The 27,015-nt window shown below is 46.9% G+C and overlaps 1 protein-coding gene and 1 pseudogene across 2 annotated transcripts; one reads left to right on the top strand and one right to left on the bottom strand.

The window, feature by feature from the left end:
* Window positions 1–158: 158 nt before the first annotated feature.
* LOC146552730 (ATP-dependent RNA helicase A protein-like) lies at window positions 159–11,082 on the bottom strand (annotated as a pseudogene). Its single transcript, XR_014889543.1, has 28 exons — window positions 10,948–11,082; window positions 10,033–10,193; window positions 9,818–9,958; window positions 9,598–9,706; window positions 9,297–9,463; window positions 8,791–8,939; window positions 6,820–6,866; window positions 6,398–6,534; window positions 6,228–6,317; window positions 5,790–5,951; window positions 5,461–5,538; window positions 5,198–5,389; window positions 4,868–5,009; window positions 4,664–4,746; window positions 4,411–4,567; window positions 3,889–3,986; window positions 3,596–3,810; window positions 3,300–3,394; window positions 3,077–3,150; window positions 2,827–2,979; window positions 2,588–2,748; window positions 2,186–2,297; window positions 1,938–2,099; window positions 1,647–1,775; window positions 1,340–1,569; window positions 1,044–1,159; window positions 732–932; window positions 159–497 (listed from the first exon to the last, which is right to left on the bottom strand). The product of XR_014889543.1 is annotated as an ATP-dependent RNA helicase A protein-like (transcript).
* A 3,316-nt stretch (window positions 11,083–14,398) lies between these two features.
* Window positions 14,399–26,724, top strand: LOC146552729 (laminin subunit gamma-2-like). Its single transcript, XM_085254975.1, has 21 exons — window positions 14,399–14,545; window positions 18,112–18,288; window positions 18,729–18,846; window positions 19,267–19,388; window positions 19,497–19,628; window positions 19,727–19,916; window positions 21,115–21,227; window positions 21,350–21,742; window positions 21,862–22,095; window positions 22,783–22,919; window positions 23,167–23,323; window positions 23,728–23,933; window positions 24,141–24,220; window positions 24,321–24,458; window positions 24,626–24,770; window positions 24,859–25,008; window positions 25,175–25,289; window positions 25,391–25,587; window positions 25,784–25,942; window positions 26,041–26,140; window positions 26,414–26,724. The coding sequence occupies exons 1-21, from the start codon at window positions 14,470–14,472 to the stop codon at window positions 26,665–26,667; spliced, it is 3,393 nt and encodes a 1,130-aa protein (XP_085111101.1). The 5' UTR covers window positions 14,399–14,469; the 3' UTR covers window positions 26,668–26,724.
* The last annotated feature ends 291 nt before the right edge of the window (window positions 26,725–27,015 follow it).

Raw genomic sequence — 27,015 nt, 5'->3', positions numbered from 1 at the left:
GTGAAGAGGAAGAATGAGCCAACGCGATGAAGGAACAGGACAGATTTATTGAGACGTTTTCATTCACAGACCATAAAAACCAACATCAGCAGGTTCCAGTCAAACATCATTTTAACTGCGGCGCTCGATTTCACATTAATTCTTTTACAAATAAACGAAAGAAGAAGACGAGGCGACTGATTTTTAAGGTTAGTATCCTCCTCTGTACCCGCCGCCGCCTCTGTATCCTCACCACCTCCTCTGTAACCACCTCCTCCTCCACCTCCGCCTCCCCTATAACCACCTCCTCCTCCACCATAACCACCGCCTCCTCCTTATCCTCCCATATCCTCCACCACCCCTGTATCTCCTCCTCCTCCATATCCTCCACCTCCTCTGTATCCCCCTCCTCCCCTCCTCCATATCCTCCCCTGTAGCCTCCTCCTCCTTGGTAACCTCTGCCGCCGCCTCCTCCCTCAAAACGCGGCATCTTCGGAGGTCGTGGACCGTCTCCCATCCTGCACAGACACACAAACAGAGGAGATGAGATGTTTGAAGGTCTAAAGTTTGTTTTCAGAGGCGATGTGAGTAATAACAGGATGAAGCAGAGACCCAAAGAAGATCAAAACATCAAAGTTTCATCATAGAGGGAGAAAAATCTGCGATTTGAAAGGATGAACTAAAACGTTCCTTCATTCATGTGGAAAAAGGAAACAGGCAGGCTGCGTTTCCTGTCTGAGGACGTCCGTTACCTCTGGTTGGTGGCCATCATGTTGAGCCCGGCCGCCGACGGTTTGGAGACGTGTCTGATGACGTTCAGGAGCCGCTCGTTGGTTTGGTCCATCTGTCTGATGTACTCCGGGTCTTTGGTCACCTCCACCACCACCGCCTCCAGGGCGGCCCGCAGAGCCAGGATGTTCCCCGCCACCTTGTGAGCAATCGTCAGTTTGATCCTGCCATCATTAAAGTGAAAGGTCACTGAGAGGAGAGCGAATCGCAGTGCCTCAGAGGAAACAGGAAGTGAGTGAGAGTGCTGACGAGCTGCAGGTCGGTCGGTCACTCACCAGTCGTCGAGCTCCACGATCTCTCCGTTAGAGGTCACCTTCTTGCAGGCGAACAGCAGCAGCTGCAGAGGACTGACCAGAGTCATCCCTTTAGCCGAGATCGCTCTGGTTCGGATCTGAAAACAGAAACGTCCCCACCCGAGAGAAATGTTGGCTGTGATGCTGCGAGGGCCGTAAATTCATCTAAAATTTATTTAGTGAAGAAAACCTACAGAAAAAACCACCTGCTGTTGTTAATTTACACAAAAGCAATAATATTCATGTTAAAAGGTGAACGTGGCAGTTTTGGGTTTCACCTTCTCGCCGAAGACGAAGAACGGCGACGGGTAGATCATGTCGTGGCTGCTGAAGGGACAGTTGACGGAGGATTTGTGGATGAGGGCGTTGCGCCCCTCGGTGGTCAGGATCTTCCTCTTCTCTTTGTGGTAGCAGACGTTGGGGTACGAGCCGAAGGTCAGCAGAGAGACCACCACGTCCAGGTTGTTGTCCGGCCCCACCGTGTTGAACATCTGCGTCATGAGACACTCTGAGGGAAACGAAAGTGCAGGTGAGCTCCCGGCCGGTTCAATCAGCTTTGTGTGTCAGGATGGTGCGTTCGGGTACCTTCAGGAAATCCAGAGTTCACCAGGATCTCCTTCAGCTGGGACTTTGGCCTCCCAGGTCATCCTCAGAGTCGACATGTTGAGACGTTTGTGGTCACAGAAGCGACTCTCCGCCTCCTCTCCGTTAATCCTGAGCAGAACAACAAGTGTTCACAAACGAGACGTTTCAGGGAGAAAACGACACCTCCTGTCACTCGTGTTGCAGAGGTCTTTTGTAACTTTACCGCTCTACATGTGAAGTTTACCATTTTTCTGATTTAGCTATTCATTTGTAAGAGCACGCGGCACAGACCTGACGTCGTCCCAGGCCTGGAACACGGACAGCAGCGCCACGTGATCCGAGAAACGACTGCCAGCAAAGTTTCTGTGCACGAAGCCGAGACGCTTCCCCTCGTTGATGAAAGGCTCTGGGAAACAGGAGGCGGCCGAGATGGTGCACATCGCATCGCCGACGCTGGAGGGAAACACGAAAATGAGAATTTCATTTAAAGACGGGACGCTGAGAGAATCAGAAAATCAGCAGAGAGACGGAAAACTGACTGGAAGATGCAGCCCATGATCATCATCTTCCCCAGCCGAGGTTCGATCGGCAGCCGAGCCAGAATCCGCCCCAGAGGGGTCAGCTCGTCGTTGGAGTCCAGAGCGTCCAGCTCTGCAACAAACACGGAGATTACAGTGAAAATAATTCATGTGGAAACTGACGGCAAAAAAAGGATCTTCAAAAACAAAACATAACATGTCAACTTTATGAAGTACAGACAAGAATCAGACCAAAGGGCATAGAACCCCAACACAGGCATAAAAACAGGCCACAGCAGGGCTGATCATTTAAAAATCTATAAATCAGAGCGTCAGATCTGTGAGAGGACAAACCAAGACACACAGAACTAAGTTCCCAGCAGCCCCGATAGTCCGTTTCCCTTCAGACCAGGCCTTTCGTACCTTTCAAGGTGTGTTCGGCCTCAATGACCGGGTCCAGTGGCGGTGGCTCGATAGCCTTAGACAGGAAGTGGCCGATGCCTCCGAGTCTCAGCAGTTTGATGCTCAGGGCGATTTCATGCAGCGGAGTTCTGAAGATCTCTGGAGTCATGTGAGTCTCCAACCTGCACAGCCACACAGAGACAGATGTTAACACCCAAACGCTGCAGCCCGCGGCGTGCCGGAGGATCAACGCGCCTTACTTGTCGAATCGAGCGCGGCTGCAGAGGTGGAAGCAGAACCCCGGTCGGACTCTGCCGGCTCGACCTTTCCTCTGCTCCAGGTTGGTCTTGGAGGCCCAGACGGTGGCGTAGTTGGTCATATTGTTGTGGGAGGTGAACAGCTTCACTTTCTGCCTGTTAGCACAGCAAACAGTGCGACCTTTAACCCCTAACCCGCTCAGACGCTGACCTCAGGAAGAGAAACTACACCTGTGAGCGCAGCGACACTTACTTGCAGGAGTCGATGACGTAGACGACATCGTTGATGGTGATGCTCGTCTCGGCGATGTTGGTGGACAGGATGACCTGAAACGTCAGCGTGTGGTTCAGACATGCTCAGTGCATGTAGCACATATCAGACACACTTCATCTCATCCACGTCGGTCATCGTTGAAACGGTTTGAATTCCACAAGTTAAATTTAGGATGAAGCTTTTATGTATTCCTGTCACTGACCTTTCTGATGTCATCAGGAACCGGTTCAAACACCCTCCTCTGCTCCTCTCGAGGTATCTGAGAGTGCAGCGGCAGGATTCGGTACCGGTTGCTTCCTGAAAAGCACAGCATACCAGATTTTTCACAGTGCTCTCGCACGATGAGCAACAACGCTACACAACACCAGCTAAAAACCAAGATCCAAGAAGTCTCTTGCTTTCCACTGCAGTGTCAGGGGGAGTGTTTCGGTCAACAGTCCCCACAGCAGTGACTCTCCACTTAAGGCGTTATTGGTGTTGTGTGGTGTGACGGCGTACCGAAGTGTGGGGTTGCTCTCCAGGTGTCTCTGCATGGAGTAGATGAGGTTCCAGCCGGGCAGGAAGACGAGCACGGCGCCGGCCACCTGCAGCGTCTCGATGTACTTCAGAAGCGCCTCCACCAGCTCGAAGGACGTTTCCTTCTCATTGATCTGAGACATCGAATGCTTCGTCTCCGGCGTATACTCCGGCCCGCAGATCACATTACAGTTAGTCTGGGGAGAAACGTTTTGCAATCACATGTAATTCTGACGTTCGTCACAGTGCAGAAGAATTTTAAAAACGTTTCTCACGTCGTCGTCTCCTCCCTCCTCGTCTTTGTCTTTCTTCTTTCGGTCCATCGGTGGAGGCACAAACTTTGTCATCTGGATGGAGTCCTCCAGGAAATACTCTGAAAACAAGGAAGAGTTTTTTCAAACCCGCTGATATAACAATAACTGTTTACCACACTGATTATTGGCTTAAACAGTTTAGGGCAGGGGACCTCCAGGCCTCGAGGGCCGGTGTCCTGCAGGTTTAAGATGTCCTTCATCCAACACAGCTGATTTAAATGGCTAAATGACCTCCTCAGCATGTCCTGAAGTTCTCTAGAGGCCTGGTCATCAACTCATCATTTGATTCAGGTGTGTTGACCCAGGGTGAGATCTAAAACCTGCAGGACGCACCACGCTCACCATTACACCCAAACCTCCCGGCTAACGGGTCACCAAACACTTGTATGAGTGCTTATCCTCAGTTTATATTACAGGAAAGTCCACAGACAATCATCATTTTAATGTTTCCACACACAGGTGAGGCCGGTGAGTCGGAGGTACCTTGGACAGGGAAGGTGCGTCCAAACACCTCAATGACGGGGCAGCTGAAGAAGTACTCTCTGAACATGGTGGTGTCGATGGTGGCCGACATGAGGATGATGCGCACGTCCGGGTATGCCTGGACCACGTCTCTGAGGACCACCATGAGGAAGTCCGTCTGCACGGACACACAGAGGGTCAGACACATGGACAGAACCCTCCGGGTGTTTTTGGCTCAGTGAGTCCCTAAAAATCAGCGAACAAACAAACTCACGTTGATGTCTCTCTCGTGGATCTCATCGACGATGACGTGACTGATGCCTCTGATTCCTGCTTCCAGCTTCCGCAGAAGAACACCTGAAACACAGAAAACACTCAGATCTACACGGCCGGACCGCCAAATCGCTTCCCCCGCCCAGCGAAGTAACCATGGCTTCGCTGCTTAGTTGCTGAGGCAGCAGCACAGTGGCTTCCATACCGACGGTGCAGAAGAGGATGCTGGCGTGGGGTCGAGGCAGGACGGACTCAAATCGGACACTGTAGCCACAGCTTTTCCCAAGATCCTCTGCTCTCTCAAAGGCGACCCTCTCAGCCACGGACACGGCGCTGATCCTTCTGGGCTGCAGAGAAGAAGGTCAGGGCTGCTGTGCGGAGGTTTACGGAGCACACGGAGCTCAAACACGGATCAGACCTCAAACTGCAATGAAGTAAGCTTAAAGCCGCTTAATGTTTGCTTGATCAACAATACAGAAGACAGGCTGTAAGCTCTCAGGTAAACGAGGCGGGTGAAAGGACGCCTCGGCGTTACCTGCGTGACCACGATGTTGCAGTCCGATGCTCGGCCCCCCTTGATGAAGCGGTCCAGGATGTACTGAGGGACCTGAGTGGTTTTACCGCAGCCCGTCGCTCCTCTGATGATCACCACAGGGCTTTTGTCGATGGCCGCCATGATCTCTTCCTCAAACTGTTTGACGGGCAGCTGCTCGCGCTCCATCAGGATCTGAACGACAGCATCGTTAAGTCTCACGGCACGCTTTCATCAACGCAGACGTAAAGGTAAAGGAGACTGACCTTCTGCAGGTTTTCATCATGCTCCAGCTGGTACTGCAGCTCGTCGTGCAGGTCGCCGCTGATCTGCTCCGGAGGGCACTGAAGGGGTTAGAACGGGGGTCTTTACGGAAGGCTTTCACCACGACTCGCTCCGATTTAGAAATCAGAGTTTTGTCAGGAAAACAAAGCACAGAGGGAAGAGCTGCACGACTCTGATGACTGTAAGACACCGAGTGTCTGCACAGCCTGTGGGACTCGAATTAATAACATGATTTCTGAATACCTGCTAATAAAGATCAACGAGCCACAAACTGATCCTACTTTAGGGTTTCAGGGTTCGTGAGACTCACGTAGGCCAGCGGCCCCTCGTCGATGTTGCTGCTGGTCCAGGGGTTCCAGTTGACCTGAGGCGGCGACCAGGGGACGACTCCGGCTCCGGTCTGCCTCTGTGACGGCTCGAAGTACGCCAGCTTCCCCTGAACCAGAGACACCGGGCTGCTGGGGTCTGCAGGCTGGAACATAAAAACCTTCATGTTACTGAATCGAATGTAAACGCTCCGTTTATTCTGACGATGACAGTTTGCTTTGAAGAGCATCACCACATCACATCTGCAGTCCGGTGCACTGAAGAGTGTTTCACTGGTTTCATGCGTACGTCCACGAACATCAGCGCGACAGACTTCAGATTCGTCACAGCACACTGCTTTATTTGCTACGTGCTGCCTTTGAAGGGTGGGTTCGATTGACAGACACTGAACAGCAAGTGCGAACGCTTTCATGCGACTCACCGGTGGGGGGACGCTGACTCCGAGCTCCTGGACCACACAGGCCAGCTGCTGCTGTAGGTCTGGGGACACGTTGACCTCAAACGCCTCCAACTGTGCCAAAATAACAAAATCCTGTTTTAAAAACGAGCTGCGTGATGTGTCGTTCAGTCTCTGCCTGTTTTTAAACGTACAGTTTCTCCCTCCTTCTTCTTGGTGACCCCGGAGTACGCCTCGATGACTCCCAGGTGATACAGCTGTCGCACCAGAGACAGAGCGCACGATTGAGCCGCCAGCTTCTTGTTGGAGCCGTGCTCTCGAGCCGTGATCCCTGCAGAGCAAACCCGGCAACGTTTGACTCACACGAACAACAGAAAGCAACTGGTGTTTCATGGTTTCTGATCACATTTATCACAATTTCTGCAACTTTTCCATCCAGTGTTAATCCGAGAACAGGTTACTAAAAATCAAATTCTTCTCGGGCACGCTCGCACAGAGTCCGGTGTGGTTGCCATTTTGGTTTGTAGCGCTCTCTCTGCGTCCTGTTCTGACCTCTTTCACTGCTGATCATCTAAAACAACTTCAGCATTTAATAGGAAATGTTCTGGAGTCTTACTTCTGCCGAGCTGCTTCACAAAAAGCTGCATCTCTGCTATGAAGCTCCTGCAGACACAAAGACAAACGTCACGGCTTCCACTCCTTGTTTCTAGAACAAAAGCATCAAACTGCACGTAGACTTAGGAGCTGAACTCACCTGCTGCACTCTCAGGAGGAAGCCTGCATGTTTTTCTGCCAGACTTTGGGATTTTTAAAGACCAATCAACAGCTTTGATTCTCCTGGCTGCGCTCTGCCCTGCGGTGAACAGCGACACCAGAAATCACAACCAGACTCCACCAAGCCCTGAGCTGCACCCATGGGACAGCTTTAGTGCACCTAAACACTGTCCCATGTCTTCCTTTGGTGTGGTTGTGAGTTCTGGCATCACCTCGGTGTTCTTTGATGGAGCAGGAAACTCACTCCAGCCTCTGAAAGTAACCTCCTGCCCAATTCACCAGCTGACATTTATCACAGCTCATTTCTCACATTACAACAATTCATCAACTCAAACCAGTCTGGGTTTGTCGGGCTCAGGTTCTAGTTATTCTAGTTGTTCTTGTTTCAGTGCGAGTTAGCTGGTGTCTGCGCTCAGTTCGAACAGTGAGAGCTCTCTGGTGTAGCCGACACACTCTGGAGGTCTCTGGGTTTACAGCAAGTCCAGCAGAAAACACACAGGAACGTCCTGAACATCAACCACCAACCAACACACGTCAGCTCTGCAGCGCGACACACACCAGCTGGGTCATATTCAGGCTACTGTCACACATTTATGTGCACGAAGACAAAGAAGACGTGTTTACAGGTGTCTGGGAATACGATGACGGCTGAGCTGAGACCCAGCTGGTGCGTGCTGAAAGAGAATATAACCTTTAAGAATTTCATTCAACGAGGAAAATAACAGGAGAACTGAGACGGCAGCAGGAATAAAGAGAAAGATGTAAAAAGATCAAAAGGAAGCAGGAGATGAAAACAAGAGGAAACAGAAAGAAACAGCAGGAGAAGAAGGGGAGGACATAAAATCAACACGTCCTGTAAAACCCTCGCGCTGCTCTTTGGAGGAAATTATTTTAGAATAATCAGAAATTCCAAGTCTCGTTTTACATAAACTGGCAATTTTTTTATTTTTTTACAAAGAAGATTCAATTCAATTTTATTATAAAGCGCCAAATGACAACAACAGTCGGCTCAAGGCGCTTCTGAGCGTTACCACCCGTCACTTCAAGGACAGCGCTCGCTCTCCGGGCGGAGCTTCGATTATTGTGCCGAAGCCCCGCCCCCACCCTGTTGATCAACACTTTCAGCTTACACCCTCACACGTCTCCTGCACATGCACAAAGTTCCACAACAGCTCAGTCTAGAGATGCCACCATCTCTGACTCCTCCCACAACACTGAAGAAACGCCATGTTAAGTTCATTCGTCGCCATCTTTACTGAGAAAACAACTAAAGCTGTTGTAAAGCTTTGCTGTAGCTCAGGCCAAAAATATGATTAGTTCGTGTTTCCCAGTCTGGTTGCCGAGCGGCTCTTTGGGGGCGGGGCCAATCTTTGCCATTATTGTATTTCCAATGGATTTGATACATTTATGTAGAATCTGTGAGCTGAATGACTAAAATAAGCAGCGTTTATCAGAACGTATCAGTACAATCAGAAACTGAATGTCTGAACATGCAAGATAAAACAGGTGTGTGGCTGAAGGTCGGCTGTGAACTCCAAACCAAATCCAAACTGAAGGGAAACAAAAGACAAACACTTCCAGCAGAGATTCAATCAATCTCTTCAAATGGAGAAATCAAGTCCTTTGGTCAAAATCACAGTTGCTTTTAGGAAATACTTCTGATTTTTCTTCAGCTAAAGAGAATTATTAAGCAGCTGAAGCTCATTAAAATCACAGTCACACCATCAGCGTTTGTTTCGGCTCCAGCTGTGACCCCTCAGACTGGATCTGGTTTAGAATTTCCAGCCGGTCTAAAAGCTCTGAGATTCCAGACCTGTTGTGGTCCGGTCCCACTTGGCTGTATTTATACTCAGCACTGGTTTTCTCCTTCTGGAAGAACTGGTTCAGACGGGCCTTGGCGTTCTCCAGAGTCCAGTTTCCGTGAAGGTTAGCGTTCAGATCCACTTCCTCCGACTCCAGAGTCTGCAAACAAAAACACAGGCGGGAGTTCGTTTAGCGAGGGAGAGAAATCAAACCTGAAGAACAAATAAGGGAACTCATTCTGGTTCTAATGATGCATCTGCATATTATTAATGGCCAAAGTTTAAAAATAAAAGTAGAAACGTATTCCCCGAGTGCCAGTTTTCTTCATGAAAGCAGAGTCCTCGGAGTGTAAACTTGGCTGGTTGTTCCAAGTTTAGTAAATCTGTCCAAGGTTCTGGTTCAGATTTGAGCTTAGGGGACGACTGTAACTTAGGAGCAGCTTACTTCCTGTTAAGGAGCTTAATGTTAACATCACCAATGCTTTTCACTGCACTGTAATTTGGAATTATCTTGTACCGCCTGCGCTTCCTGTTCGTCTCTCTTGGCGTAATACTCCTTCAGGTTGGCTCCTCGGTCCCACTGAGCTCCTCCGTCACTTCCTCCTCTGCCCCAACCCGAGTTTCCTGCTCCTGCGTAACCCAGTCCGGTCACTCCTGGAACCGGCCCACTGACGCTGCTGTCCCCTGAGAACAATAAAGAAGGAGAAGCAGAAAGAAGCCGGCTGAATATCTGAACCCGTTTAATCCGACCCGCCTCACCACATTAAAGTAAGAACTTGTGATGTTTGGAGTCGTTAAAGCCACCATGCTGCCGGTACCTTGCTCAGCTTTCACTACCAGGTGAGGTGGTAGAGGACCGCTAGAAGGGAGGTTTCCAAAGCCAGCATCTGCAGCTGCATCAGGTTGATCTGCGATGGGAGCGCTCGCCTGATGGCAGAAAACGTACTTACTCATTTAAAAAAAGACAAAGTGAGAGAAACAATCAGTTTTTATCTCTACAGAAAAAAACAGAAGGAAAAACAGGAACGGCTTCCTGACCCCGAGGGCCGGGACCTCTGCTGCGTTCATCTCTCCGATTCGGACCAGATAGTTGACAAAATCGCGGGCGGCGTTGGTCTGCGCGTCCTTCTTATTGGTGGAGTTTCCCATCCCAATGTAGTTGAAGCTATCGACTCGGACCTGCAGGGAGTACGGTGTAAGGTTAACAAAAACCTCACCGAGTGAAACCCCCTGATGTCAGAATGAACGCTCACCTCACACATAAACTTCTGCCTGTTTTTGTTGCCCGCTGCTCGGATGTCGTTGTCGTAGTTTGGAGTCAGCTTCTTTTTCCCACACCAGGCGTACAGGAAGTTCTTGATGTCTGCCATGGTGGACTGACAGGAGGGTCCTTCTCTTCCGTGGACCAGTTAATCTGAGAAACAAACTGCTGTCAAACTCCTTGATATTTAGCTTAGATCTGGCACTTACTGTGAATCATTTGGTTTGGAGTCACAGAGGGATGAAAGTCAGTAAATGTTGCTGAACTGAGGACGGATAATATCACATCTAAGAAATTACTGCAATAACTAACTGGCCAAACTCTGGTAGAAGCCTTGCTGCTGTCTGCTTACCACCTTTTAAGATGAACTTTGGTCTTGCCTGAACACAAACGGATCTTTGATAGTGACTCACTTATGTAAACATGGCTGTACGGATCACTTTACTCAACATAAATATGCAAATTAAATGAAGTAACTCAAACCCAGTCTTGATGGATGCATTTACTGCCCACCGCTAGGATAAATCCCGCTGTCTGCGGTGATTCTGGATACAAACGATAACAGCGTCATTAGCACAGCGGGTTGTTTTTACTGTGGGCTGGATTTCATAAAACACTGTTAGCATTCATTAGATTCAACTCTGTAATGTTTGGCTAGCATTTAACATTAGCCTCAAAGTGTAAAATTAAATTGATGACTTATAATCACGAATTTAAGTCACTTATCTTTAAACTTTCAGTACAATTTATATAAAAATTAGTTTCTGATAAATGCGTGACTGCAGGCTAACGTTAGGCCCCTGCTAGCTACTTATCACCGGAAGTTCAACTCACATCGCGTCGCAAAAAAATATGATTAAATTAAGAAGAAATGCGGGGGAAAATAATCCGAAGTATTTGTACTTACAGCCAGGGCAGAAAATTGCAAAAGCTGCTCCACACTTCAGCAGCTAAGCGCCGGCAGACTATCAGCGTTGGCTTCCTCCGGTTACGCTTCACTTTCGGTTAAAAATAAACGTAACTCCCGGTGCTTCAGCGCCCCCTCAGGCCGGAGGGAGAATCGGCCTCCATCAAGTTCTGTTTCTTCTTCTTCTTTTTTTACTATCTTTTTTTGCCTTTATTGTTCTAACACAGTGGAGAGAATACACGAAAGCTGTGCTCCATGTTCCTCTTTTCATGAACACTTTGGTCAGTCATCTTTACACCAGCAAAACAGATTTGAGCTCCATAGTTATAAATGCCTGTTAAGTATAAATGATCAAAACAGTGAAAGTTTTAAAGCCAGGCCATTATAAACCTTTAGTTTATATTTAGTATAAGTATTAGAAAAGTATAAAAGAACAGAATAGAATAAAAAATAGAACAGAATAGATAAAATATACCGAATTGATATTTTTTTGTATTCAGGCATTAACTCCCGTGAAACCAGCTGATCTGGAGTGTTTTAAAGATGATGTTTCTTGTACATGACAGACTTTAAATAAAACTTCTGTCATCCATCAGTCTGTGTTAACCTGAGCTCCTCTCCTGAAGGCACCAGATATTTAACCTGAAGCACCTGAAGGACCGAGCTCAATAAGATTTATAGATCACCTGAAAACAATAGTAGAAAATGATCTAACAGCCCTACCTGCATCTCTTAGAGTGTTTTATGTTCTTTTTTTGAGGAAACAAATGGATTTTCAGTGGGAACTTGATTTAATTTAGGGCATCTGAGGCAGAAAAAGAGGAAACTAAAATAGTATTTTCACATCGTAAAGACAAAACTGAGTCATTTGGTTCAGGACATTGAAACTTTCTGCATTTAACTACAGAAATTGTAGCTGTTCAGACATTAACAGCAAAGCAACAAACTGCGTGATCACATCTGATGATTAATTTGTTCCAACAGAAGAGACTTCACAGTTTATAATAATAATATTTAGAGTATTTGCTTTAAACCAGGAGATTCTTTAACTGAGTTCAGCTTCTTGTTTAGATTTTTTAACCAGCGCTGAAATCAAACCAGAAAGTTTTGCAATTTCTTCACAAACTTGGCGATAAAATCTGCACTGAAGATTTATTATGACTCAATAAACTAAATGTGTGTGTGTGTTAAGGTGTGTTGGTACGGCAACACAGTCAAACTGGGTGCGACTCTGTGTGTAAGCAGGCAGGGTGTGTGTGATGGATCATAATGTGTGTGTGTGAGTAAGTGTGTGTCTGAGGCTCAGGGTGTGTCTGCTGGCTCACCTGCAGCCTCAGGACACATCTTACACATGGAAACTACCTGAGCAGCAGGAGGAGGAGAAAACGTGCCTGCAGGCGAGAGTCAGGGCTCCACAACACAAAACACAAACACTGTGTTTGCTCCAAACTCAGCAGGAGGTGAAATGTGCTTTAATCTGTGGCGACTGCAAATAAACGTCTGTGGCTGTCTTTGGTTTTTGAATAAAACTCTAACCCCGAGCACATCCTGAACCTTTTATATCTCCCTGAACGCACCACGGCGATAATAACTACAGTAAACAGTTTAATTAAAAGGAAAGAACAAAAAATATTTTTCCTCTTGGAAAAATCTCGATTCCTCATCAGAACTATTCCACAACTTTGATAGATGACCTCATATTTACTGTTTCAAACATACTTTAAACAGTAAATATTTAATATTAGTACTCAGATTTTCTTTAATGTGATATCTTTCATATATTATATAGAATTAATTTTATACATATTTGTATGTGCTTTATGTAAGCTTCCCACATGGTTTAACATGAATTATCACATTTAAGTTATGCTAAGCTTTAACATAAACTTTGTTAAGTTGTATTAAAAATATTCAAATTCCTTATATAATCCCAACTAGTCTTTTAACTAACTGATCACAATGATTATAGTAATAAAGAGATGTTACAAACTGGATCTGCTGGATCCACTCGACTGCACCTAGTGCTCCGATTACCACGGGGACCACCGTTACCTTCACCCTCCACATCCTCTCCAGCTCTTCTCTGAGCCCTTGGTATTTCTCCAGCTTCTCGTGTTCCTTCTTCCTGATATTGCTGTCATTCGGAACCGCTACATCGATCACTACGGCCGTCTTCTTCTGTTTGTCTACCACCACTATGTCCGGTTGGTTAGCCACCACCATTTGTCCGTCTGTATCTGGAAGTCCCACAGGATCTTAGCTCGGTCATTCTCCACCACCCTTGGGGGCATCTCCCATTTTGACCTCGGGACTTCCAGGTTATACTCCGCACAGATGTTCCTGTACACTATGCCGGCCACTTGGTTATGGCGTTCCATGTATGCCCTGCCTGCTAGCATCTTGCACCCTGCTGTTATGTGCTGGATTGTCTCTGGGGCATCTTTACACAGCCTGCACCTGGGGTCTTGCCTGGTGTGATAGACCCCAGCCTCTATGGATCTTGTACTCAGAGCTTGTTCTTGTGCTGCCATGATTAGTGCCTCTGTGCTGTCTTTCAGTCCAGCTTTGTCCAGCCACTGGTAGGATTTCTGGATATCAGCCACCTCCGCTACATACCGTAAAACGCGCATTAATCCAAGCACAATGGAACGATTTATTTTAAGTTCAGAAACTAAAGGTCAAAATTCAATAAATGATCCTTGAAATAAATAAAAGAAAGTCCAGAGAGGAATCAACCAAAATAAGAAACACTGGTTAAAGCTGGTGTCTGCGTTTCACTCCCTGGTTATTTAAAAGTTAATAATAATAATTATAGGATCGATGTAATAATGCAGTGTTAAATGTAATGATAACAGGAATATTGCTGACTGGTGAAATCAAAAACATAAACCGGGCCTAAAACTGAGCCGTGGGGGACGCCACCTGTCTATTTTCTTCTGCTTCTGCCAGTCAGGGTCCATCCCAGCCGCAGTAGGCCGAGGTGGGGCACACCTGGACAGGTCAGTCACAGGGCTTTGTGTTTTCTCTAAGGTCCACACATTAGATTGTAAAACCCTCTGACATGACTGCTGCTGTGAATGGTCAGCCTCTGCACTGTTGCTGGTTTAATCTGAACTCTCAGCAGCTGCATGCAGAGTTCATGTTCAGGAAACATCTGTCATGTTTTCCACATCTGGAACAGAGCGCAGATTCACTTCATTCACAGAAATCTGATTTTTAATTCTCCGTCCTGTGAGACGTCTTTGTGTTGTACAAATGCAAATGTGAAGCTCCAGGACAACGGCTCACACTGTTACAACACACACACACACACACACACACACACACACACACACACTGGAGCCGTCATATCCTCTGACTGACGTGTGTGTTTTGTGAATCACACGTGAATAAGTGTGGCCTGTACGTGCAGCGTGTACGGACCTGCAGCAGGAGAGGAGTTAAAAAGCATCACTCTGAGGAGCTGTGCAGGAGTTTTCCATCAGCTGCAGCTTTCGGATCTGATTTCAGGATTCACACAACATGAGGAATGGATGGATTTCACTCTGCGGGCTTCTGTTTGCTGTCTGCGCCGTCCGGGCGACCTACAGATACTACTGTAAGTGGCTCGGCTTCTTCTGTTACTGCTATCAGCAAGATGCTGAAAGACATTAAGATCCTTTAACTCTCTTCTTTAAACTCTAACCAACATACCTGAGCTCAGCCTGCTAATAGCTGTGGTAATGTTTAGGAGAGGCAACAACAACGTCATGAAATCAAGACGACAAACATAGGTCGGTAAGATGGGACGTTAAAAAACGACGTATTGATCCTCATTTTATAATAACAATAATCATTAAATACTGATTTCAGAGGTAGTACAGTATTTATTGCTGTGGATTTAATATGTTTGTTTTAAAGGCTCAGTCTGGTGATTTTGTTAATTATTGAAAAATGTGTTCAGCGCACAAACAAAGGAATCAAAGAAAATCACAGAGGGGAGGCAGCTGTGATATTAATGAAGTGTGTGAAGATAATATGAGATAAGACTGTGAGTTATTCATATTCATGTCACTCGTGTCTGAAAGTCTGCCGGTGCAGACACGAAGCTGCTGGGACAGCTGCAGATCAGATAAAGCTTCAGCGATGAGTCAGAGGAAACACAGCAGAGCCCAGAAGTACGATTCCTGAATCATTTTAAGTAAACTGCTCCTCAGATTTGATTAACAATAAGACACAAACAGCTGAATTAAGAAATCTCACTAAAGAAGTTTAAATAGACACGAAGGCTGATCCTTAAATTACGAGAAAGCTGTGACTATAAAGCTGTGACTATAAAGCTGTGACTATAAAGCTGTGACTATAAAGCTGTGACTTCAGGACAAAATAAAACGTTTAAAGAAAGTAAAAGAACAACAACATGCAGCTTAACAAACCCGTTCACACAGACGAGTCAGAACAGGAAGGCTTTCTATAACTTTTCATTAGGATCATTTCATTTTTCAAATTTGTCTTAAAAGATAACAAAGACTAGCTGGTGGAAAAAGGGAGACACCCATGGGTGAGGCTCACGAGAACCTGAGCTGTCAGAGGAGAACCGCCTGCCCCTCAGGGAGAGAAATTATTATCTGCTGAACTTTTACTGATGTGCTGAAGAAAAGAATCCAGCCTCATACGCTGAGACGAGACCATAGATAGATAGATAGATAGATAGTTAGTAAGTAGCCGGGTTAAGGAAACATGGAAATATCTCAGTTTTACCGGCTTTGCTGTAAAAATACTGCGTTTTGTGGCGTTTTATTTACCCAAAATGAGAGAAATGTAAAACCTGCATTGTTCATCAAGATACATGCAGCTCTTTATTTTCTGATTTATTGATAAGCAGTGATTATTTTTATTATATTGGGCTGTTTGGCCTTTACTGCTGCTGAGTCAGTGCTCAATACAGGACAGACTGCGAGTGACTGGTGATGAAAACCACGTCATCACCCGCAGGAGCAAAAACGCAGTTAAATTATTCCCCAAAAAACAACTTAAAGGTGGGAGGCAGTGCACTTTTCTACAAACTGGTTCAAAGCTTAAAAAAGCATCACCAAGTGCAGACGTTTGACATGTGCAGTGTTTTATCAGCTGAATCATGACATGAGTCAGTGCTCACAGCACAGACGGTGCTTTAGTCTTTTATTTGTTAAAGCATTAACCTCAGATTAAAGATGAAACCAGATTCGGAGTTGACACTGTGATGTAAGAAGAACCGTCTCTAGGTGTGTCTTTGTTGTTTTTCATTCCTCCGGGGAAAAGAAAGCAGAGTTATGACACAGTGAACACGTTCCCTTTGGAGAGAAAATGTTTCTTTAGGCTGAATATTTAGAGGCGCACAAGTTGGAAACTGTCCAATGAGAGACACAACACCTAAGCTCACCGCTGCCGGAGGCAATCAGGTGAACAATAAGTGTTATAAGAGAGTGAGTCAGTGTGATGCACTCTGAACTGTAGAGAACGAGCAGTTCACGTCTGCTGAATCTGACAGTCAGACAAACACACCTCAGCCTCCCTCTGAGCGCTTACATCAAAGAAGAAATTGATTACAGTCACTGTCGAGGTATTCAGATTCATACGGGGAGAAAAAACATCACAGTGAGGTTAAAATGTTCCTGCCAGGACAGGACGTGTTCAAGAAAACCCCCAAAGTCAGACACACCCTATGAGCAGCACTTGGTGACGCTGGGAAGGAACAAGAGGAGACGTCCAACAGAACCTGGGAGGGGGCAGCCCTCTGCCACCGATCGCTGGGGGATATTTTCTCAACACACTTTCAAAAAACCCCAAAACCCTGTTTAAAATGAGTTTTTCCTCATCAGCTGTGTGAGGTTCACGTTGAGCTCAGGACAGTAACACAGGGACATGAAACATTTCCTCTGCCTCCAAACTTCATGCTGATTAAGTCCAGCGGCTCGAGATGTTTGTGACTGAGGTCACCTCACCTGAGTAAACAGCTGGTGCCACAGTTGCATCAGCTCGGATTCTCCTGGCAGAACAACAGAGAGAAGCGTGGCTTATTGACGCTGACACACAGGAGATAGTCTGCGAGTCCGAGTTGAAGTTTGAGGGAAATCTCTGGCCTTCATGGTCACTTGGTAAACCTGGTTTCTGTAACTTGATCCCAGCTGTCGGTCAGACTCCCGATCGCCCTGATGTCGGTCAGGGGCGAACGTTCGCACGTGTGTTGTGCAAATATTGATGCAATAATGCTTCAGTGGCACAGCTTAACACACAAACACCAAACAGACCCAAAACACACAGAAAAAGATCTGCGGCAGCTTATTAGCTGCAGTGACATCATATCCTGTGGCTGCAGTGACATCATATCCTCCTGGATGAGAACAGTTTGGTGGTCGTCCCCTTTCTGCTGCATTGCCAGGATGGTCACTGCAAAGGGTGCAATAATAAAATCATGAAATGTTGCTCTGTACCAGGCTGCCCCTGCAGGCTGCAGGCTGCCTTGTGATTCACTTTTTTCATCATTGCTCTGGTTTACCACAAACTGCTGTTGCTGCATTCACTGCGGGGGAGATCGGCCCTCTCTGCCAACAGCAGGAACAAGCAGCAGCCTGTTGAAACTCTCCCTCAGTTTCAATCAAAGCTTTAAAGGAGCGGGTGCAAGTCTTTTCAGGGCTGCTTTTCTGAGCCGTGATCCCGGTGAGCTCGCTGCACACAGAAGGGGCTGAGGTGCTGGCTTTTTGGGCGGGGCTGGTCAGATTGTGATGATTTGTGTGCAGGCTCTTGCTGGGATTTCAGAACAAACCACAAACCATATGAAACGCTTCACACTCTGTAAACATCTCTAATGCTGCTGTTTGTTAGATTAAAGCTCAGGAAGCTTGTGGATGTGCCTTCTTTTCTTTCACCATCACAATACGAACAAAACAAGTAATTCACATGCAAGCTGGAGGGAAAGTGGAGAACAGAAGAAAGTGCACAACTGAAATGTAAACAGCCAGCTTCCTCCCACAGTCCTTACAATAATGCAAGCACTTCCTGTGGTCAGACTGGAAAAGCACCAGTCCAACACCTGTGAAGCCACAAAAATACATGGAAGTGCATCTACAAACAGTTATTGTACAAAAAATCATTTAAAAGAAATCAAAATAAACTTGACCTTTGACCTCTTACTTTCTCATGCAGCGATAATGCGTTGTGAGTGCAATGGGAGATCTCAGTACTGCCTGCACGACGCGTTGGGTTTACACTGCGTCGACTGTCAGGGAAACACGGAAGGCCGCAACTGCGAGCGCTGCAAGGATGGCTTCTACCTGCAGGGGGCGGGACAGAGCTGCTCGCCCTGCCGCTGCAACCCTACAGGTGAGTGCAAGTCTCACAAAACCCTTATGTGTGGAAAATGTTAGACGTACAAACCAGAGAGCAGAGGTGGGAGGATCAATTCAAATATCCATAGTATCAGTACCAACGCTGGCACCAGATCAGATCGATACAATCCTCCACATATCCTGTAAGTTCATTATGTTTTTATTGGAAACGAAAACTACACCTCAAACATGCCTCATCAAAACTGTCTGAACCTTTCTGTGTTCCTGGCACGTCTTTAGAGACGACACATTTACTTTCCCGGTCTCATAAAACACAGTTTCCAAACATGAGAGGCTGAACGTTTTTGCTTCAATGTGTTAACTCATTGCTGTGGAAAAATGAAGCTGCAGTTCCTTTAATGGCCACTTGGGGCTGACGACGAACCGATGTCATCGTTTACTTGAGTTGTTCTGCCCGGGCTTGTTTTTCCTCAGGTTCTGTCAGCAAGTCATGTGACAGCACGGGGCGCTGCAGCTGTAAAGAAGGCGTCACAGGAGACAAATGTGACCGCTGCCCCAACGGACCAATCGGAGCTGACGGCTGCCCCCAAAGGTGAGAGACAAATGTTACCTCATATGCTTCAATTCTCAACACCTTCAGTGCACTTTAATGCATGTCATTGCTTACATTTGGTGTCTTTTATTTGATGAATGGTTTTGTAACTGCAGTTAAAAAATGTTTACATTGAATTCTGTCTTCAGTCACTTTACAGTTTTCAGTCCTTAACTTCAGCCCACAGCTCTTTTCTATTGATTTCAGTGCTTGGCTTCCATCTTTCCATTACAGGTTTTTAAGTAGCTTTAAGTACTTTATGTGCTTCAGATGAATACAAACACATCTGAGCAGTTTTAAACAGCCCACTTCTTCCACAGCCTTCTTTGCATTATTTTTCAGTTTTTAGTTCACAGAAATATTCTCCTGTCTTATTTTGATAGTACATGGCTCACTTCCTGTTGTTTCTTGCGTTTTCAGCCGTCAGCCCAGGCAGGAATCTGAGAGTCTGACTCTGCCGTGTTTCTGTTACGGCCACAGCAGCCGATGTTCAGCACGATCCGGTTACTCGGTCCACAAAATCACCTCCACCTTCACCACCGGTAAACCTTTCTCCTTCGTTACCTTCATAATAAAAGAACCCTAACATTTCCTACATTTCAAAGTAAAAGTGCACAATAAGTGAGGTGACAGACTCTGGTGTGCTTCAGGTGTGGAGGACTGGAAGGTGGGGACGATGCAAGGTGAGACTCCAGCCGATACTCACTTCCGCTGGTCACCGAAACACCAGGACGTGGAGGTGATCTCCAAAAACAGCCTGCCGGTTTACCTGTATGCCCCAGGTGAGTCAAGCCCCACCTCTTCTAACAGCATAGCCCCACCCACACTTCTTTGTCTTTCTTTTCATTCCTGTCATGACTGATGTTCTCCTTTCTCACAGACTCTTACCTCGGGAACCAGCTGCTGAGTTACGGCCAGAACCTCTCCTTCTCGCTGCGTTTGGACCGCGGCGTCCGATACCCGTCCGTCAACGACGTGATCCTGGAAGGTGGCGGCTTAAGAGTCGCTGCCTCTCTGGGTGACCTGCGATCTGTGGTCCCCTGTGGTCAGAAGATCACCTACAGCTTCAGGTCAGAAAATCCACGGTGTGAAGTCGCTGAAAGTTTGATGGTTTTGTCTGAAGCGCTAAACATGACGTGGAGAACAGATTTGATTGGTCGGGTGTTATTATTGGTCAGATAATTGGAGTAAAAAGGCTCAGAGGTCCAGCTAGCAGCTACAGCCACCTGTGTCACCATCCACCTGTCAGTCAAAGAGGCCACGCCCACAATAATGCAAACTTTAAAACTTAAGTCTTAACTCCCACGGGAGTCTGTGGGAGCCCTGCGACCTGTCCAGGGTGTACCCCGCCTCTCGCCCTATGACAGCTGGGATAGGCTCCAGCACCCCCAGCGACCCTGAAAAGGATCAGCGGAAGCGAATGGATGGATGGGAGTCTGTGGGGACTCACTGCTGGAGCCCCTGGTGGGCATTAGTGGGACTGTCACTGCTGCTTTCTCCTCAGTTTCTGCTATAAATGAATGTTAGTGAAAGTCATTGAACTTTAATGCATTGTTCCAGCCGCCTGCAGCAGCTCTGCAGTTTGAGAACACTGGCCTGAAATATCAGGTGTCGTGTTTTGATGAGGCAGAATAGCTCCCACTTACACTGTGACTGGCATCTCTGTGTGACATCATTTGTCCAGCAGGAATGTGAAAACGTTTCCAGCCCAGCTATCAAAGGTTCAGACAGCCAGGCTTCTCTGAGGCGTGAACATTCCTGAGGCGAGGCTGTTAATCACAACAAGTAGAGACGCAGCAAGAATCTCAGGCACTCCGTTAGTACCTGGCTGTGTTTACGAGGGATTTACTGCATGAGCGATGTGGAGAAAGTGGGTGGAACAACACTGCTCCAATAAACGTGGGGTCTGACCTGCAGATGTTCTTCATGCCTCTCTCCTCATGCACACGTGGGTGAAACTATGATGGACCTTCGGAGCTGAATGCAATGAGCCGAATCAGAATTTCTCTCAGACTCTGATACATTTAATGAGATTTAATGTCATCGTGATACCAAATTCTTTCTTGTTTGCACATCTGGCTACACATCTGGATTGATTTAGTCAAGAAGTCACTTGCAGTCCAAATATTAGCAAAGCAATAAGAAGAAACACATCAAAATGATTCCTGTTTTCTCGGAGGTTCATGAGCTTCCATGTTGAAGGACAGTGCAGGGAGAAGACGTCGTCTTCCTGAAACATTGTTTGAACTTCTGTCTTTTTCTGAACAGACTGGACGAGCGGCCCGGCAGCAAGTGGAGGCCTCAGCTCTCCGCCCTGCAGTTCCAGACGCTCCTGCAGAACCTCACAGCCATCAAGATCCGAGCCACGTTTGGAGACACCGGTGAGCCCTTTTCCTTCTCTTCCACAGAGAAGAAAGAGATAAAATCCAAGAAAAGAACAACAAAGAGTGAAGGATGAGCGGCTCTCGCACACAGTTTCATGAGCTGTTGTTTCTTTTTTCAGGACGTGGCTACCTCGATAGCGTGCAGCTGGTGACTGCGCAGCGTGGAGACGGCGTCCCGGCCCGCTGGGTGCACACCTGCAGCTGCCCGCCGGGTCATGAGGGCGAGTTCTGTCAGCGGTGTGCGCCCGGTTTCAAACGCAGAGACCCCGCAGATGGAGCCTTCAGCCCCTGTGAGCCCTGCAGCTGCAGAGGAGGCAGCTGTGACCCGCAAACTGGAGACTGTTACTCTGCCGATGAGACGCCCGCGGATCAGAGCTGTTCCCAGGGCTTCTACAGAGACCCGAGGCGGCCGGAGACCTGCGTGAGGTGTCCCTGCGCGGACGGCGTGTCCTGCTCACTGGGTCCTGGTTCTCTGGAGCCTCGCTGTGAGAGGTGCCCATCAGGAACCTCTGGTGAGACGACATCAACAACATGATGTTTAGTTGATGTTTTGTTTCAGCTCTTAAACGTCTTTAGTTGAATTTGAATAATTCTAGAATATTCTAACCTGACTGTGTGTCTCTGTCCTCAGGTCCTCGCTGTGACGTTTGTCAGGAAGGTTATTATGGCGACCCCCTGGGTACCGGAGGTGTGCAGCGTCCCTGCATACCCTGCCACTGTAATGGTCACATCGACGTCAGAGTGCTGGGAAGCTGCGACCGCAACAGCGGCGAATGCCTGAAGTGCGTGAACAACACGAAGGGACGGCACTGTGAGGACTGTGTGAGAGGTTTCTACCACAGGCAGTCCACCGACGCCTGCAAACGTAAGAACGACGCACAGTCAGAGGAGTTTCTGATGTAGACCTCTGGGTTTCATCTGCAGGGAAATCTTTGTGTTCTTTACTGTAAAATTGAATCTTAGATGTCAGAAAGCAGTAAAACAGTTTTTTACAAACAGAACTGACATGTTTCAGTTTCATGAGCTGCTCAGAGAGAAGCTGTTTAATAATCTTTTAAGCTCACAGCAAAGAAAATCATCAGAATTGTGGTTTTTGATGGTGGTGTTGGGTTGCAAAGCAGCATGCAGCTGCCCAGCAACTGTGTGCAGCTAAAACAGCTTAAACATGGCTGCGGTTACCTCGATGTGTTAAAGTGTATCAGCTGATCAACGCTAAGCTCAATCTTGTTTTTCTTTGGTGCTGTATTGATCATTTACTTAATGAATATGCAGAATAAGCATCAGTTACAGAAAACAGTGAAGTGAAAATTGAATTTAAATTTGAACCAAGTTTAAAAAACAACATGATCATTAATTTGAGCAAAGCTAGTTTATATTAAAGTTTCAAAGACCTTTAAAGCACAAAACATTGGCCCACATCTGGAAACTTCTCAACACCCCCACAGGTGGAATGCTGCCCCCTGCTGGTGCACCTTTTAATTACACTTTTTGTGCTGTGACGGTTTTCCCAGATGTGATCCAGCAGTAACATTTTTTCCTGTTTTCCCGTCAGCGTGTAACTGTGACGTCCAGCACTCGGAGTCCGAGCAATGCGATGCTTCCGGGCAGTGTCGGTGCAGACCGGGCTTCGAGGGTCTGAGGTGCCAACGATCCAGCTGCCCCGCCTGTTTCACCCCCATCAAAGCAAAGGTGGGGTACCTGTAACAGGCGCCTGCTGTCATACACAGAAAGTGTTACGTTTATTTTACAGAGCGCCCCCTGCTGTGTGGATGCTATATTTTCCATATCATACCACCTGAGGCTTTGAGATATTACATTTGCAGTTTATGATCATCATAATAAAACAATATTATCACAATATCACCCTATAGAAACTCTGAAGTTTCATCTGCTTATTAAGACACTGTGGCATCTAAACGTATTCCTTTTGGCTCAGATGGCTGCTTATGCTGCCAAACTGAGGGACCTGGAGTCTTTGTTCTCTGACACGGACGGAGGATTGAAACCAGCTAATAACAAGGAGATAGAGGCCGCTCTGACAGATGCTATGGAGCAGGTGGACGACATGATGGAAGACGCCAAGCAACTCACAAGTAAGACAGCACCTTATCTGTGCCATCACCGGAAGGCTTTTAGGACCCAGTACCAATTTGCCAAACACTAAACTAAACCTGTGACTGCTGAACATGTTGTGACTTCTTGTATGTTAAAAGTAAAATATGTGAGTATAATGGGAAAATGTACTAATTCCTATGTTTATAAGTGATCAGTCAGCTGCTGTTTGTTACAGTTACAGTTGGTAAAAATAAAAATCCACATTGTAGAAGCTTTAATAAGAAATTTTTACTCAATAACTTGGTTAAGTGAACTTGCAGTTTTTAGAAGAACTTAGTAGACCTGCAGCCGAATGGTTTCGCTCAGGTTTCCATAGCAGATGTACTGGAGAAGGTTTCATTGGTTAAAATAAAGTCGATTTCTTATTGTTTGTCTGTAACAGAAGTGGAGAAGAGGCTGCAGGACCGCCTGTCGTTCATCAGCAAGCAGCAGCTGGACGAGGAGGAGAATCTCCTAAACATCAAGGACGCAGCCGCTGACATCAAACTGCAGCAACAGACGTACAAGACGAAGGTGGGGGAGGTCCAGAAGCTGATCGAGGAGATGAAAGTCCAGCTGGAGAAGGCCAAACCTGACCTCGAGTTCGCTGTAAGGCTCCACGCTGACAGACGCAGAGATGAACACGTCGTGTTTGACAGAATCATTATTTTATTTTAGAGGGGTTGTGTTGTATTTGGGTGTGCGTGTATTTAGAGGCAACAGGCAAAGGTTTAGAGAAGACAAGAAATTTTGGGAAAACAGAAGCTGACAAATTGGCAACGATGTTTTCTTGTCTAACCTCTGTTTATTTTTCAGGATGTACCTCAGAGCGACTCTCCGCTGGGTTCAAACGACCTGTCTTCGCTGGTGACGACGGCTACCAACCTGGCTAACAAGTAAGTGCTGATTTCACAAATCAGTAAGACGTTTTTTGGCTACCACGCAGACCGGTCCATGTTACCCACCGTCTCTAACGCCGACGCCTTTGCCTTCCAGTCATCAGACGTTCGCAGACGCTGTGGAAAGAAACGCTAACAAGGCTCTGAGTGACTCGCAGCAGAGTCTGACTCTGGTCAGAAACCTCATGAACAGAGAGAACAAAGTGAAAGAGCTGATTGGAGACCTGAAAACCATGTAAGTATCTCCTCTGAGCTTCAGAGACAAAGACTCTTTTAGACTCTGAATCAACCACTTTGTTGATTTACGTGCACTTTGCATGTAAACGCTTCAGATTTGTTAATGACAGCAGAATCTAAACCCGGTGCCTAAAGACTAAACTGGAGCCACCTGTGTGTGTCCAGGTATGAACAGACTTCAGCTCAGGTGAAGGGTTTTGAGAACCAAGCCAAACGTCTAAGCAGCGATGCCATAGAGGAGAGCAAAATGGCGGACGGCATGTTGAAAGACATCGCCAACATGGAGCAAAACCTCCCCCCATCTCTGCAGGTAATGGCTGGAGAGGACAGATTCTTCTTTTTATTATCATCTACTTGTTCAGTGTCTCTAACCTCCTTTGTTCTCCCATGATGCACAGGGGGCGACTGATGCGATGCGTTCCAGGGTGGATGGAGTGACAGAGGCGATGGATGAGAACCTCGCAGGCATTGATGCGCTGCAGCAAGACATACTGAGAGACAAGGCTGTCGCTGAGGACCTGCTGGCCAACGGCAAAGCTGCCCAGCAGGTACGAAAGTGTCACAGATTCACCTCTGGTGAGCAGATGTCGTCCAGTTAAAGGAGGAAATGGCTAAATGACCAAAATCGTTTGAGTATCAGTAAACATGTTTATTTCTGCTGTAACGTTGGACGTTTTAACAATCAACACCTCTGTTCTCAATCCCTCGCTGCAGGAGTACAACGGCCTCGTGGACAGAGTCAATGTTGCCAAAGCTGACACCGAAGGAGCCATCAAACTCATCAACAGCAAAAGTGATGAGCTAGAAGATGCCCTGAAAACCCTGAAAGGTAGGCTCACCGAGCGATGGGGCGGCACTCACCGAGCGATGGGGCGGCACTCACCACCATAACTCTAGCGGCAGGCTGATGCCACTCTTCTTTCTTCTCAGGCTTCGACCAGCAGATCGCAGGCAGCAAAACAAAGGCAGACGCTGCCATCAAGCGTCTGCCTGACATCAAGACCACCATCCAGCAGGCTGCTGGCAATAATAATGCAACGCTGTCCATCCTGGGAGATGTTCAGGACAGTTATGATAACGCCCTGGAAAACATCAACAAGCTCGGGGACGTGGTCACTGGTCTGGAGGTAGCATGAATACTGTGGCGTTACTTTATGACGCATTCTTTATGTTGGAAATGATAAAACAGGCGAGACGTCAGGGACAAGTTTACGTTTGTTGAAGAAAGCAGCTGTAGAATTGACTCTGTGAAATTTCTTTAAACAAATGTGTTTGATTGGTTATTTTTTAAGTTGAACGGAGACTTTTGTCTTTACCCTTCAGGGAGAATTTGCATCTTTGCCGGCTCATGACAATATACTGGAAGAAGCTACCAAACTGAACAGAGAGGCGACTAACCTGAAAACAACGGCGGGAGGCGTTGTTGGAGATCTGGCCTCCGAGCTGGAGAAAGCTGAAAACCTGCATGCTGACGCCCAGGAGGTAAACTGACCACACTGAAGTAACCTGTCACAGACGCACAGACGCACTCGTATAAAACGATGGACACGGGGTTAAAGATGTAAATGTTTCCCCTGCAGGCGTCTTTGGGAGCGGGTGGAGCTTACAACAACGCCAGGCTGGTCAGCGAGGAAGTGCAGAAAACTCTGCGAGAGGTCCAGGGTCTGCTGGCTAAAACCAGTACGTACACTTTTTATCTGACTCACACTTTGGGAGTTTAACCTGAAGTCCTGTTTTATTTATGAAGTTGCAACGCGTTGCTTTTTATCTCCAAAAGTTGATTCTGTTCATCTGGACGTAGCGTTTGTGGGAAACAGAATCAACTGTTGGAGATTTCTTTTCCTGGAGACGTTGCTTTTTAACGGGGTCAGCTTCACAATCTCCAGAAAGGCCTGAGTGCCCTTCTGAGGCAGCACGAGCTGCTTCCTCACCGCGTCTACTCTCTTTTCTCAGACCAGTCCAGTGCTGTGGATTTAAAGAAGGTGAAGCAGCTGGAGGACTCGTTGGCTGGTGCTAAGAAAGCTGTGGAGGGCAATCTGAGCCCCCGACTCAGAAACATGGAGGAGCAGGAGGCCGCGCACATGCGTCAGCTCAACTCGATCAACCGCGACATCGACACCATCCTGGCAGACATCGCTAACCTCAGGGAGATCCTGGCATCCATCCCCAACGGCTGCTACAACAGCCCACCCATCGAGGAGGCCTAAAGCGTGACCTGACTTACTGCCATCACTTTGTGTTTTTGCACTTTTCAACTACTGACAACCTTCTTTTGTCTGTAATGCATAAAAATATTGAATTATTTAGAATCCGTATCTAACGTGCTAACTCGTTTCTAAACCTCTGAGTTTGAATCTTGCTTTTTAAAATTTAAAGACAAATCACCTCCGATGTTTTCATTCATTTGTCCCTAAATCTAAACTGTACGACACCTTAAACTCATCACGTAGGCATAAGACATGTGCTCCTTACACATTATTTTTCTCTATTGAATGATTTTGTCTAAATCATTCAGTTTTTAGTAAAAGGATCTTTTGGAGCAGATTAATGCACTG

Source organism: Mchenga conophoros, linkage group LG18 (assembly GCF_057382185.1).
Source record: "Mchenga conophoros isolate Kocher_MC1m ecotype Shallow Benthic linkage group LG18, M_conophoros_male_GT1.1, whole genome shotgun sequence".
NCBI lineage: Eukaryota > Metazoa > Chordata > Actinopteri > Cichliformes > Cichlidae > Mchenga > Mchenga conophoros.
Note: the sequence above shows the minus strand (reverse complement) of the source record. Positions and strands in the feature narration are given on the sequence as shown.

Bases quoted from the DNA above. Each gene is read 5' to 3' on its own strand.
- LOC146552729 (XM_085254975.1), top strand. From the start codon at position 14,470: ATGAGGAATGGATGGATTTCACTCTGCGGGCTTCTGTTTGCTGTCTGC. The intron at 19,389-19,496 runs GTAAACCTTTCT...GGTGTGCTTCAG, and splicing joins CACCTCCACCTTCACCACCG to GTGTGGAGGACTGGAAGGTG. The intron at 23,324-23,727 runs GTAAGACAGCAC...TGTCTGTAACAG, and splicing joins AGACGCCAAGCAACTCACAA to AAGTGGAGAAGAGGCTGCAG.